The sequence below is a fragment of the Aplysia californica genome, unplaced genomic scaffold, assembly GCF_000002075.1.
Source record: "Aplysia californica isolate F4 #8 unplaced genomic scaffold, AplCal3.0 scaffold00204, whole genome shotgun sequence".
NCBI lineage: Eukaryota > Metazoa > Mollusca > Gastropoda > Aplysiida > Aplysiidae > Aplysia > Aplysia californica.
This window is the reverse complement of record NW_004797474.1, coordinates 482,975-496,586: the sequence shown is the minus strand read 5'-3', so window position 1 is coordinate 496,586 and position 13,612 is coordinate 482,975. Positions and strand designations below refer to the sequence as shown.

The 13,612-nt window shown below is 39.0% G+C and overlaps 1 protein-coding gene across 5 annotated transcripts in view; it reads right to left on the bottom strand.

Moving 5' to 3' along the window:
• Positions 1–1,736: 1,736 nt before the first annotated feature.
• Positions 1,737–13,612, bottom strand: part of LOC101848205 (chromatin-remodeling ATPase INO80) — a 37,895-nt gene continuing 26,019 nt past the window's right edge. For 4 of the 5 annotated variants that reach the window (XM_005099163.3, XM_013082998.2, XM_013082999.2 and 1 more), the window contains 12 exons: positions 12,988–13,234; positions 12,133–12,261; positions 11,541–11,766; positions 10,932–11,059; positions 10,062–10,229; positions 9,536–9,694; positions 8,215–8,317; positions 7,293–7,372; positions 6,467–6,631; positions 5,599–5,698; positions 4,619–4,813; positions 1,737–3,347 (listed from right to left, as the gene is read on the bottom strand). In XM_005099163.3, the coding sequence (XP_005099220.1) occupies positions 3,313–3,347; positions 4,619–4,813; positions 5,599–5,698; positions 6,467–6,631; positions 7,293–7,372; positions 8,215–8,317; positions 9,536–9,694; positions 10,062–10,229; positions 10,932–11,059; positions 11,541–11,766; positions 12,133–12,261; positions 12,988–13,234 (1,735 nt within the window). In that variant the 3' untranslated portion in view covers positions 1,737–3,312. The remainder of the gene's footprint in view (positions 3,348–4,618; positions 4,814–5,598; positions 5,699–6,466; positions 6,632–7,292; positions 7,373–8,214; positions 8,318–9,535; positions 9,695–10,061; positions 10,230–10,931; positions 11,060–11,540; positions 11,767–12,132; positions 12,262–12,987; positions 13,235–13,612) is intronic. The other variant, XM_035969985.1, reaches the window with a different exon arrangement.

Here is a 13,612-nt window from a genome sequence, read left to right as displayed (position 1 = left end):
TAACAACATTCCAGGGTTTTTTTCAGCTCTCCTGTAAAATTGTGAGAACTGCACAAACTGTATTTTTGAAAATGACGACAGACATTTCGTTAACCAGATGTTAAAATGAACTAAGCTCGAAATTTTGAAAATTTTTGTTATCGCACTTTCTTAATCCATTGTATCGGTTGCATGTGTTCATGAAATATTGTGTCGAAATTCAAATTCTAAATGTTAAAAAAAAAATACACAATGAAGGATCCATTGTTAAAAGAAAGAAACAGTCTTTCTCACTCATGAAAAATGTTACTTTCTCAGCTTAGCACATTTGACCAGCTTGCCGACAGAATGTTTAAATCTTAAAAGATATTGAAGTTGTATCATCATGGCCTTACGGTAGTCAAATATTAGCTTATGTTTGTCCAACATAATCACGATATCTCAGTTCAACATCTGAGTCAGAGAGAATACAACCGAGTTCAATGCCATGACAAACTCAAAACAACAGCAACCAGTGCAAGAAAGAGCAAAGTGCTGGCACAAGACAACAAGTATAGGCCTACAGATACAACTACTGTAAGTTCTTCCCATCTTTGAAGGAGCGAAAAGCTCGTCAAACTATAAACTGAATCAAGTGAAGATGTGCTTGATAAAATGTATTATCATCCATCCCTCTCTCTCCCCCTCCCCCTTCCTCCATCTCCTCTCTCTTATCTCAATCTCTCTCTTCTCTCAGTCTCTCTCTTTTTCTCTCAATCTGTCTCTCTTTTTCTCTCAACCTGTCTCTCCTCCTATGTGACACACATAATCCAACATGCACAATCTCTCAACCATCATTTAGTCCTCTTGTTCCTTCTCTCCCTTTTTTCATTCTCCTTTCTCTCTTTAGTCTATCTACATGAACACATGGTGCACTCACCCTCAACAAAGTCACACTATCATGAACACTTTTCTATACACATAACCACTTCACACGGTCGAGCGACAACCGTACAATACATAAATACAATTGTAGCTTGAACTTGTACATTTTCATTTAAACTAACAAAGTTATTTTATCATAATTATATAATAAATAGGTACATCAGGCAAAGAACTAAATATATATATATATATATATATATATATATATATATATATATATATATATATATATATATATATATCGCAAATGGAGCTCCCTTTTCACATAAGTTACTGCAGTCAGGGCAGTCACATCAATCATAAATGCATACATGTGTAAGTGTTTGTGTGTTTGTGTGTGTGTGTGTGTGTGTGTGTGTGTGTGTGTGTGTGTGTGTGTGTGTGTGTGTGTGTGTGTGTGTGTGTGTGTGTGCGTGCCTGTGTCTGTGCGCATGCGAGAGTGCAAATGTGCGAATGAGACTGTGTACATACAAATGGGAACCCTGTCTGATTTAGATCTTATATGTAAAAGTCCAGCAAATGTTTAACGACGCACAAGGCCAGAAGGAGGAGTTGGCAGAGAAAAAGGAACACGATGAAAGGGGAGAAAATCAGAGATATCAAAGAGAAGGAAATAGAAACAGAACAATCATGCACGCATACACATTCACACACACACACACACACATGAACAGATACAGACAGAGAAAGAGACAGGCAAAGAGGGAGATCAGGAGGGAGGGAAAGAGGAAGAGATGAGAGACACAAAGAGACAGACACTGAGAAAGCACTAAAGAAACCAGCCAGACCAGAACTGAAGTCCAAAAGTGAATAACAATAACATAACAAAAAATCATCCAGCAAATCTTTTATAAAAGTAGCAAAATCTTGTTACACACTTTAGGGTCATCATAGCAGCAAACAATGGCCGGCGGCTCTCGGACAAAATGTGGGCGGTTGGAAGGTGCCACTGGTGGGTTCTATTTCTTTACTTTCCCTGAGGGATTTCTGTCTATCTGACTTGCTCTTTCCCAGAAGAAAATGAATGTAATTATGTTGATACATTTCACTATACTTAAACTCTCGACAACTAATTGATTTGTGCTGGCAGCAAAATCAAACAAGTGGTCACATTTTGTTACAGGCTCGCTGTTCACGTAAATAATCGCCCATGTGTTTTATTTTAGCACATTTTAATAAATCTTACATTTGGCTCCATTTGCATATAAATTTACCAGTGATTTAAAACTTTTAATCATGACATTCTTGGCCCTGTTTTTAAACCGTAATCTCAAAGCTAAGCTCAGTTTGAATCCACCACGAACAATAATCAGCTTGAAGCTGATTTATGTGACTTTCTTTTTGTTGTAGTAACAAATTCATATGCCTTGTTCACACGAGGCACAGGATGATGTAGGACTGGATTGTTTTTGTATTCGCAAAAGCTGTACAAACCTAGCTTTTTCAATGAACAGTACACACAACTTCAAATACATAAAACTATATATTTTATAAGAAAAGAAAGGTGGATCTTTATTTTGATGCAGTGGACATAGCAGCCCATGAAGATATAGAAACCACAAAAGTCTGTGAATTCACCCACCTACCCAGCCAGCCAGTTTGGACTACCTACTATGACAGCGTTACAACTGGACCAAGTCTTATAGCTGCATTCCTGAACAAAATCCAGAAACTCTCAAGAACAACTCCCTTGGCCAGCCACCACATTCATTTCTTTTTCAATCTCACACCTTAAGAAGAATGTACAATACTACAGCTGCCAATCACATCCAAAACAAACAAAAAACTCATTCTAAGTGATACATTGTAGACATTAAATTGTTCATAACATTTTTTACTTGACATGCAGATTCACAAGAGTTCATCAAAATTTGTCAGACACGCTGGCCTGAGAATCTCAGACGCCCACCAAACCAAGCACCTGGCACAGCTGCTCCATCACAAGGAAAAACCAATATGCCGTTGAAGCCATATAGACTAACTATTAACTAAACAGTGCACAGCTACTTGTGATGAATATAACAGAGGCAGCAACAGCAACATCAGCATGGCATCAACAGAACTGCTTATCATAGTGCAAAATAAAAAATACACACACACCCACATACGCACAAGCACATGCACACTTACATGTACAAGCACAGGCACACATTCACGCACGCGCACACGTATGCGTACACGCACACATACATGCACACATGGATACACTCTATCTTTCTGGCCACACTTGAGCAAAGGCATTTGGCATGTATCACAGCATCTGCCAAGCTGGACCATTGTTTCCCTTTCTTTCTCTTTGAATCTCTCTTTCTCTTTCTCTCTCTCATTTGTTAACAGGACGTGCAAATTCCTTTCCTCCTGGTCAAAAGCCAATGTGAAGGAACAGCCAGAAGAACAAGAGTATCAGTGCTACGTGTTGGGAGGCTTGGACGACTGTACTGTTGCTGAAACAGTGGAGAGAAAAACATAATGTTACATATTGCACTAATCCGTTGCAAACCTTGATGGAAAGAAAAACACAATGTTACATATGATACTACACTGTTACAAACCTTAAAAACATCTTAACAGACATTGGAACCAAACCCCTGATTTTCATAGAATATAAATATTTTCTATTACTTTATTTTTTTTAATAGTAGAGGGTATTACGGCGCTCGCAACTGCATAAGGTCATATGAGCGCCAAGGGGTGGGTGTCAACAGAGAAGTCTTTTTTTTTTTTTTTTAAGTAGAGGGTTTTACGGCGCTCGCAACTGCATAAGGTCATATGAGCGCCACTGGAGAAGAAAAATCTTTACAGGGAATCAGACTTAGACTGCCCACCTCTCTAGCTTCAACAGCACAAGGTCTGCTTTGACTATCAAGGCACCCCAAAATAGCAGGTCACAAGGGAGTGACAAACATACAAAAGAAATAGAGGAAAATGACAATAGTAAGGATCAGGAAAGAAAAAGCAGCAGTTCCCTGTTGTAGATCAGGCACAGTTATGAGCGTGACATGAGTCAGCCCATTTACAATTCTACTATGCTTGAACGAGATATGTTCCCCCTTTGGGAATGGCCTAAAGACACTTCAGTCAGTGGCACTGCCCCGGGGGTAAAATATTTTCTTCGACATAACAAAAAAAAAGAGTACCTGTAAGTTCATCATTCACCCGTTTGTTATTACATTTCATTCATAAAGACAGTACAGCCCAAATAAGGGATCATAAGTCAACAGTTGATAAATAAAACAGTTCTATAAAGTCCTGAGACTATCAACCACCCATTTAAAAAATAATACGGCACCACAGGCAATGAAAATCTAAATTGAGCACAGTAATCCTCACACCTAACAAACTTGTGAATATGTTATGTCCAATCTTCAATTTTGCTGTGTCCATGGTTTCAGCGAATACAAAGTTTGAGAACCCAGGAGCACTTTTTTACATCCATAATTCTCCAGGAATAAATCTCTCATATGGGTCAAGTTGCAAGGTGGCTTGACAAAATATACACAGATCAGTCGGAAGGAGTAGAAAGGCTGAAAAAGGACAGAGAATGAGCAAAAAGAAGAAAAGAATAAAACATTTAAACTGCCCATGAAATCATCAAACCCCAAGGAATTTTCACTGAGCTTTTAATTCCCTTTTTTGATCACTTCATGAAACCCACACTAATCGTTTTAACAAAAAAGAGCACTATCATAAAGAAGGAATGAATTCATATACTTACTCTTACCTTTCCCCGTGAAGTTGTAGCCGTAGGCGGCATAGGCAGCTGTCATCCCCGCCTGGGCCCCAGCAATCTCCGCGGCAGACATAGCTTTCTTCGCGCTGCCTCGTCCTCTCGGCCTTTTTCCCACCCCTGACCCCCTGGGACGGCCACGACCTCTGCCCCTCTTCGGTGGCTGGATCGGCTTACTGCTCACTAGAAAAAGAGGTGATACACATGAGATAGATTTTTTTTAAAGTAACCATAAGCAAAATATTACTATAGAATAAGGTTCTTACGTATAAAGTGTCAAAAAAAAACATAAGTATAAGATAAACAACAAGAATTGCTGGGCAACTAACAAATTTCTCCTTTTTTCTTCTCTCTGTGCCAACAGTTAAGCCCATAAATGGAGCAGTTAAAATGGCATTGGGCAGACAGACTGATGGACAAACAGATAATTGTATGTTGCCTGCACTGTTAACTCTTTAACCATGCAATTTAAAATCGCGTTTCCGCGTAATTCTCTCGTGTTTGTGGAAATGCGACCCCACATATTACATTTTTAAAACCGCTTGTTTCATGTCCAACCGATCAATAAAGTATTACCAGAAATAGAAATCATTTATCTTTGACTTCCAGGTCAAACTAAAGGCTTGTTACCTCGCACTTTTGTATATTCGGCCAGTACCATAATACAATAATAACTTTGCATCGGACGGTGGTACCATCCAGCCATGGTTACGGATCTCGACTACCAGACGCTGCCACTGTCCAGACATGGTTAAAGAGTTAAAGATAGCAAAAAAAAAGGGAAAGACAAAAAAAAAGCTGGTCTGACAACATCAAAGAATGAACTGGTTCATCAACAGGAGAACTCAATGGGACAACAGACAGGAGGACATATGAAAAAAAAATTTGGACATCTTCAGTGCTCAGTTCCCCTCAACGGCACAAGTCAAGGGACGAGTGAGAGTGAGTGAGATATTGGACGTACTAACCTGGAGGGAATAGAGAGTGGGCGTCGTCCACAATGACCAGACCTCCCTCGTTGCTATCATCCTGAGTCATCACAGAAAGAGCTTCGCTGCCCACAGACTTCTGGTAAATAGTAAAAGACAAGATAGGATAAGATGAGGTAAAAGTAGCAAGAAGCAAAACATTCAGAAATTCACAAATTACAACACAATACATGACACATTATTTTACTTAATTATCACACCATGGTAGTCCCCATTAAGCAGCATCTTGTTTTACAGCTAAGGTCATCACGTCTGGTTTATGAACACATCCCAGTGACCATCTAAAAAGCTGTCAAAACTGACCAAGTCCATCACCCATCGTCTAGGACAAGAGTACTTTGTCTTAGACAAGTGAATGTCATGGACAGGGTCATTATGTTGGAAAAAGCAGGGGTCGATTGTTGCCATTAGTACAGTTGATTGTCTTGGACAGGTGGCCTTTAGAGCAGGTTCAACTGTTTATCCCATTCCCAGTGTCACAGTTTGACGTTCTCTGAAAAACCTGCTTTCACAAGTCCGGACCCAAAAGTAGTTCCCTCCTTTCACACACTCGATAAATAAGTGCACATGAGTAGGTCATCTTCATAGAAAGTACAGAGAAAGCCCAACATAAATGCAATCCTTAAATGTAATCCATGCCATTGCAGAGGTCAAGAAAGATACCATCATCCTAAACTCCCAATTAGGCAAAGCTTCAAATGTTCCAACTTTCCCCCCATCTATAATCCTTGACCAAGAGTCCATCCAGCGACAATATCAGCACCTCTTATCTATTATTTCAGTTGACCAACAACTCCTCTCCCCCCACCCATCCACTGTCCTCAAGGAAGACAACCCGTCTACTCACCCCGCTCTGAGGGCTGGCCGGCATGGAGAAAGAGTCCCTGCTGGCCACAGATTCAGTGTCGGGAGCAGGGATGGTGATGTTGTTTTCCTCGGCTTGAGCAGCAGCGGCTGCTGCTGCTGCTGCGGCTGCTGCTGCGGCTTTCTTTTTCTTCGTGCCTTCTCGTTTCTGTAAATTTTTTTAAAGGCAATGGTGAGAATATAACATCTGATGTCCAGCATGACATTTCCAATTTTTATGTTACCCTGAAACTGAAGAAACATTAAGGATTTCGAATTTCACTGATTACTTTTCATCACAATCAGTCAAATCTACAGACCAACATTAAACTCTTAGATATCTATTCGTCATATTCATGAAGTGCCAGATCTGAAGTAGCATTCATGGTTTGCCCTTCATTTTTCTGCCTAAATATCTAAGTAATGGTAACATTAAAAATCATTACTCATCAAAGATAACCAAAAGCAGCGACAACATATGATTTAATGCAACCATTTATTTATTGCACACTTTATTTTTTAAAAAGCATTTTTGCATTTTGCCCGTTCATTTTTTCTGAAACAGATGCGACACATCGTAGCAGTTTTGTCTGAATTCTGGTAAATGTGATGAATACTAGAAAGCCATACAAATTCTCTCATTGGACTCAAATGCAGTAGCGTCCATTTTAATATTTTGCAAATGGCTTGAATTCACAAATTTCTTTTTAAAACGGTATACAGTTCACCGTATTTTGCTTTCACTTTCAAGTACATCAGTGAATCATCATCCCACTTTCATCAAAATCATGAACGAGAACAATTACTTTGGCGGATATTTCAAGACTCACCTTATACTCCCTTTTCCTTTTACGGAAAATTGTGCCCATATTTGGATCATCTCCAATTTTCTCAAATTGGCGTGTCAATACTGAAAGTAAAAGATTAAAAATACAGTCATTACTTCAGTGTCTTGAGGAGAGAGACAAAGGCAAAAAAACACAGTTGAAAAATGGGTAAGCAAAAAACAAGCCAAAATAGAGTGTATTATTCTATAACACCCAATAGAACAATCATACTTCATATTATCCAGTACTAAATTTACTACCATTTATTATCTTCATCTACACACTATACAGACAAATCTTGTCCAAATAAGCATAAACAGAATTTGTATACAAAATTGCTCATACATCTATTATCTATTTGCGGTGGCCGAATTTTGCTATTCAAAAGGCTTTTTAATGGCTGCATCGATTGACATGCGGTTTTCACCAAAAGATTCTTTAAAATATTCTCCAGAGCATGGCGCCCTTGGTTTTTTCAGTTTTGAGACAGTTTTGCTGTAAAAAAACTAAATTTCTTTATTTCGCCGATCGCTTTTGTAGGCCGACGCTTTTGTCTCTGTAATTTTAGAAAATTCGGAAGAGATATTTCGTGAGGCGCATTTTGTTTTGAGAGTATAGATCTAGACCTTATAATTTTTTGCATCTCTCAAAATTTATTGCCCCATTCCAGTAGAGTGTAAATATAGTAGGCCAATGACTTTCAGTTGATATTAAAGCACCGATCATTCCTTTCATCGAAAGGGGGCCCAGCTAGTAACATGTAAACTATTATGTTGAATGAACAAAATCAAGCCCAGGTTGCAGTGCAGTACGTCACATAATCATACAAATATATATGCAGTTGCGAGCGCCGTAAAACCCTCTACTATAATAAAATAATACAAATTAATAAAAACACAGAAGAGAAAAATCTTTATGAACATACACTTCTTTTCCATTTCATCATCATCAATGAGAAGGGACACCACTTCTCTCGGCTTCAGGGAATCCGGTCTGTAGTTGCCACCAGAAATCACCATTTTCTGGATCTGTGAACGTCCGGAAAGCAAAGGCGTGTCAAATAACCGCAGCTACAACAACATTCTATTGAATGCAATCAATAAAAGACTAATTGATGCTATTAACAGTTTACAGTTAAGCAATGTTAGTGACATGCTTTTTAGATGGGAGGCAATAAGGCATTAAGCTAAGGTGATAAGTAATAATTGTCTGTTTGTGAAACCCTCTTGTTTAAAGATGGACAATTTAAGGTTTTTAAGAGATGTGTCACTCATGAGTTGATTCAAGATTCTCCTTCACATACTATGCCATTGAAATAAATAACAACAGGGATAGAAATAAGTTTTCCTTTCTTTCTATTGTCTTTCCACTTTAAGCAATTGACCTCGTTTGGAACCTAAATTCAGTAACCAGTACTTCGAAAGATTGGTGTTTAGCCTCAAAGTCATGAGTGTTTTTTCATGCCTTTTTATCGTTAATACTTTCTGACTTTCAAATGTTATAGTTTTTTATTCTTCTATAACTCACTTACATACATTTTATTACATTTTATACAAATTCTCAAGCAATAGAAAACTGCACTTTGGAGGAAAAAAAACAGTAGCCCGGTAGGAAAAAAACAATCTATACATACTTTTATTTGACATAACAGCCTATATCAGGCAAGTGTAAGTAAAAGGCCTCATAATTGGAAAAGACTTGTGTAAAGAAAATGTCAATAGACTGTTCCTATGGCATAAAATGAATAGTGAAGCTATACCACCAGAAAGGTAGCTGTACTTTTCAAAGTTCACCTTCAGTAAATTGCAGTACCCAGCCCACTCCTGGATGAAGGATGTGAGGTTAAACTGCTTTCCTTTTTTTTTTTTTCTTTCTTTTTTTTCAATAGGCACTTGCAACACAGGTCATTTGTCAAAAGATTAAAGGTGCTGCTAAAGAGTAACATATAAAGAAAAGAAAGAAAGAACATTGATAGATGTTTGATAGGACAGCAGAAGTCAACCATTCCAAAAGCGCCCACCAACCACCCACAAACTACATAAAGTAAATTCATTTTGAAAGTGAAAAATGCACATTCATTAAATGAGTCATTTACTGCCAGAAAAAAAAAAGCTGACAAATAAAAACAACATAGGAGCTGTAAAGAAGAAGCATCAACAAGCGGTGCCCTCCAACCACCTACATTCAGGCCATCAAAACCACCACACAGAGCAACTTAAAGCAAAGCCCCAAAATCATCCGCTCACCTCACTCTTCTCCTTGGCCCTCTGCAGGATCCTCTCCTCAATAGAACCCTTACAGATGAGCCGGTACACCGTCACTTGCTTCGTCTGACCGAGTCGATGTGCACGGTCCATGGCTTGCTGGTCCACTGTTGGGTTCCAGTCGCTATCGTAAAATATCACCTGGAGGACACAAATACTCATATTGAGTTTTTCTTCATATCTTTTGCATTACAAAACACTCAGTAGGAATAGAATAACAAAACTAGAATATTTTAATATCGCTGAAATCACAATGATTTTCCAACACCTGTTAAAGCTCACCATACAAAGATAACACAAAAGCTGAATCCTCAATGTCACAAAATCATAACAAACAAAAAAGTTTTAATTATTTGAAATCTTAATATCAGAACCAAAACTTAACCAAAATTAACTATTGTTCAACACGGACTCATTCAAGCACACTACAGAAGGCTGTAAAACTGATATCAATAAATTAATATGGACATAGTACATCCACATTGATAATCTCTCCCCTATGTCTTACAGTGTCTGCTGCCGTCAAGTTGATCCCCAATCCACCCGCCCTGGTGCTGAGCAGGAACACAAAGATGTCCGAGCGCGTCTGAAAGTCGGCCACCATGTCACGCCGCTCCGAGATCTTGGAGGACCCATCCAGTCTCATGTATGTGTGCTTTCTGTACCACATGTACTCCTGTAGCAAAGAAATAAAAGTTTTCAAATGAATTGATTTTTATAGACGACAACAAAAGTTAATGTAAAAGCCAGCGATCAAGATACGGAAAGCTTTTGAAACTACATGTTCTCTTCAGTGTGGGAACATGTTTCGTTGACCCATTTACTTTAGGATTTTACAGAACAGGAACTAGAGATCCATGGGAAGGGAGAAATAATGGTAACCGTAAAGAGCTATGGAGATGAAATACACAAGCACCTAAGACACTAACCAAACAAAAGAAACACTGTTCTTAAAATGTTTGAACAGACACAAAAATAAAGAGTAAACATATCTTCACATACTTCTTTCCAAATTAAATTATTTTGCAGTTCAACACATATCAGACAACACATATGACTTCTCAATTGTTATTTCAGGAAACATTGAAGTAACACACAAAAGGTTAAAGACATAAATTTTAACAATGAAACAACAACAAAAAAGTGACAACATTTCACAATGCCTGACCTTCAAAAATACACACAAAAAAACCAACAGGTATCCTGTTAGTTAAGGTAAAAAGCACAACCGCCAACTTAATATATCTCTGATCGGACAATGAGGCTGGAGAGTCAAGAAAACTCCTCACAAACCTAGTTCAAAGAGCACTTTGTCGGAGCCTCGTAAATAGCAAGAGATCACACAACATTCAAGAGGAAAGTGAAGTGAACGGGTTACCTCTAATAGATCAATCATCCGAGTCATCTGGGAATAAATGAGAACCCTGTGATCCTCATTTTTGAGTCGGCGCAGCAGAGAGTCCAGCACAAAGAGCTTGCCTGCATCACTGACCAGTGATTCTTTGTCTGAACAACGAAACAAGGAGAAAAAACAACACATTTAATTTGGTTTATGTTTAATGCCTTACTTACTAGACATAAACAGGTTCTGTTCATAGTGCCTTATAGTTGAAGTAAAAAGGAAAGAACAACAAAAAAGACGGAAGCTATGTGTTGTTTAAGTTAAGTCCCACGACCACACATCTGCATACTTTATTCTTATTCATCTACCTGATTTTCAATTAAGCGTATAAATATCAGATGGCTAATTTGTACTTCTCGCTATTAAGACCTGTAAAAAAACAATCACTTTTTCCATCAAATGGTGTTATTACCAAGATAGGACTATATGGAAACAGAAAAGACAGAAGGAGAAAACCACATCAGGGCACCTGCCATCTACAAACTGGCTTCAAGAACTTACAGACCAAATGAAATAGATAAATAAAATTAAAAACAGCACAAGTTTTACATTCAGGTTTCGGTCTCCTGACCACAGTCCACAAACCTGGGATCTGAACATGAGTCCAGCCGTATCGAGGTTGAAAAGCACACAGACCAGCATGCTCCAGGGGAGAGAAGTAGTGGGATGGCCATCTCTCGTACTCTGCCTTCTCCGGCTCACCATACAGCAGTGACTGCTTGGCCTTGAGCGTCCCGCACAGTTGTCTCCTCATGAGCTGCCACTGGGCACTGCGGTCCACTGTGTACTCCGATCGGCTTGGACACGCAATCTGGGGTACAGGAAGGAACAAAATGGATGTGATCCGAAGTCTCAGGAAAAGGCACATCTCTTTTTTTTCTACTCCACAGATTTTACTTCAGGGAATTCCACTTCATTTATCTTTAATGTAAATCAACCCCTCCCCCTCCCAGCATTTCAGCACCAATTGGCAACAGTAAAGGCATACATGAACCATCTAAAGAGACACAGGATGTCAATACTTTTCTAACACTTTCTGCTACCAACTTTTTCTAGCCTGAGTTGGACTAACCAGCCACATATGCCATCATCACAACAACATAAAAAGAAAGCAATATCAGCACAAACATTACCGTCTGTTGTGACGGAAATATCTACGTCTATGTCTTTTACCAACCTTTGGAATGAGAATAGAGAAGAACGAGGGGACATCTATCGGCTGGCACTTCAGAACCCGGGCAGGGCGGAGCTTATGTGGGTGGAGGGGGAGGTTCACTTCCTCATTAGATGGACTACGAACCGGTGACTGTAATGTGAAAGCACAGTAAATATTTTAATACATAAAGTTTCAGTTTAAGTAGAAAGAAGTATATCCACACAATAACTGTCATTGAATGCAGTTTCCAATGGGCATAACTATGACTAGAAACAAGTACAATGAGGATACATTTAAGTGATTAACAAGCACATACTCACTTTTAACTGCTAAACTGGCATGTGGGCTTGTTTGTGAGGAAGAAGAAAAAAGACAAGAGTCTTACGAGAGAAGATAGGAGGTGGAATAAGGTGAAAGTGAGGGAGGAAGAAGCTTGTCCTTGCACAATTTTACGCCCCACAACATACAAAATTAGTCATTTCAAAGGCTGGGCACTGGTCCAATGCTTGCAGTAAAGGCATAGAAAAAAACGAAGACAAGCAGGCACAGACAATACATCCAAGAAAATATCACAACACATTTGTCAAATTATAGACTTTCATGTTGGCAACTTTATCACAACTGAGTCATAACGCCTACATTTCTTCACCCCTCGCTGCTCCGCGTGCACTTTATTTTTACTTAACACTATTTAACGGACAAGTAACAAAGCATTTATAAATGAAGAATACTGATCGAAAGAATGATCAACCAGTGTCATAGCACTTAAAAATATTCAACACCCGACAACCTGTTTGCCTTTTTAACTCTGCACAGTTTGGGGGGGTTTTTTTGCTTTTTGTTCTTTTTTTTTTTGGGGGGGGGGGGGGGTTGTACCTTTGTCGGGGAATGTGGAGGGCTCAAAGGATTTTTCTTGGACAAAGCCAGCTGTCTCAGGCGTTTCAGCCGAATCTGTCGGTGGGCAAAAGTCTCAGGGATGTAGTGGAGGACGACGGACTCGTGTGAGATGAGGCGTGAGGTGTGGCTGGTGAACACAAGGTCCTGAAGCACTGGGCTCAAGGAGATGCTCGGGGCGCTGCTTGTCTGTAAGGGCGTCAGCTGCAAACAGTCTCTGGACCTGAAGCTAGAAAAGTTAAGAGTGGGAGGTACAGATCAGGAATACACATATAGATCTAAACCCAGTAATAATTTATAAGAGTGGTATCATTAGTCTAGTGGTTGGGCAGCTCGACTTTAACAGTACAGCTGAGGGTTTGAAATCCAGTCCATGCTCAACATTGTGTTCTTGGTAAAAGACACTGTGTCCTAGGACAAGATACATTGACACAAATTTAAAATAGCATTCTGCATTCCAGCAACAGTTCATTTTCTCCAATATTTGAAACCATTCTTAAAAGTAAGAATCAATTCACTTTTTGAAACAGTAATATTTCTAAAAACTTCTGTTTAACATTAGAAACTTGTTCATTATTAGAAAGTTGTTACACTACATATTGCTTGT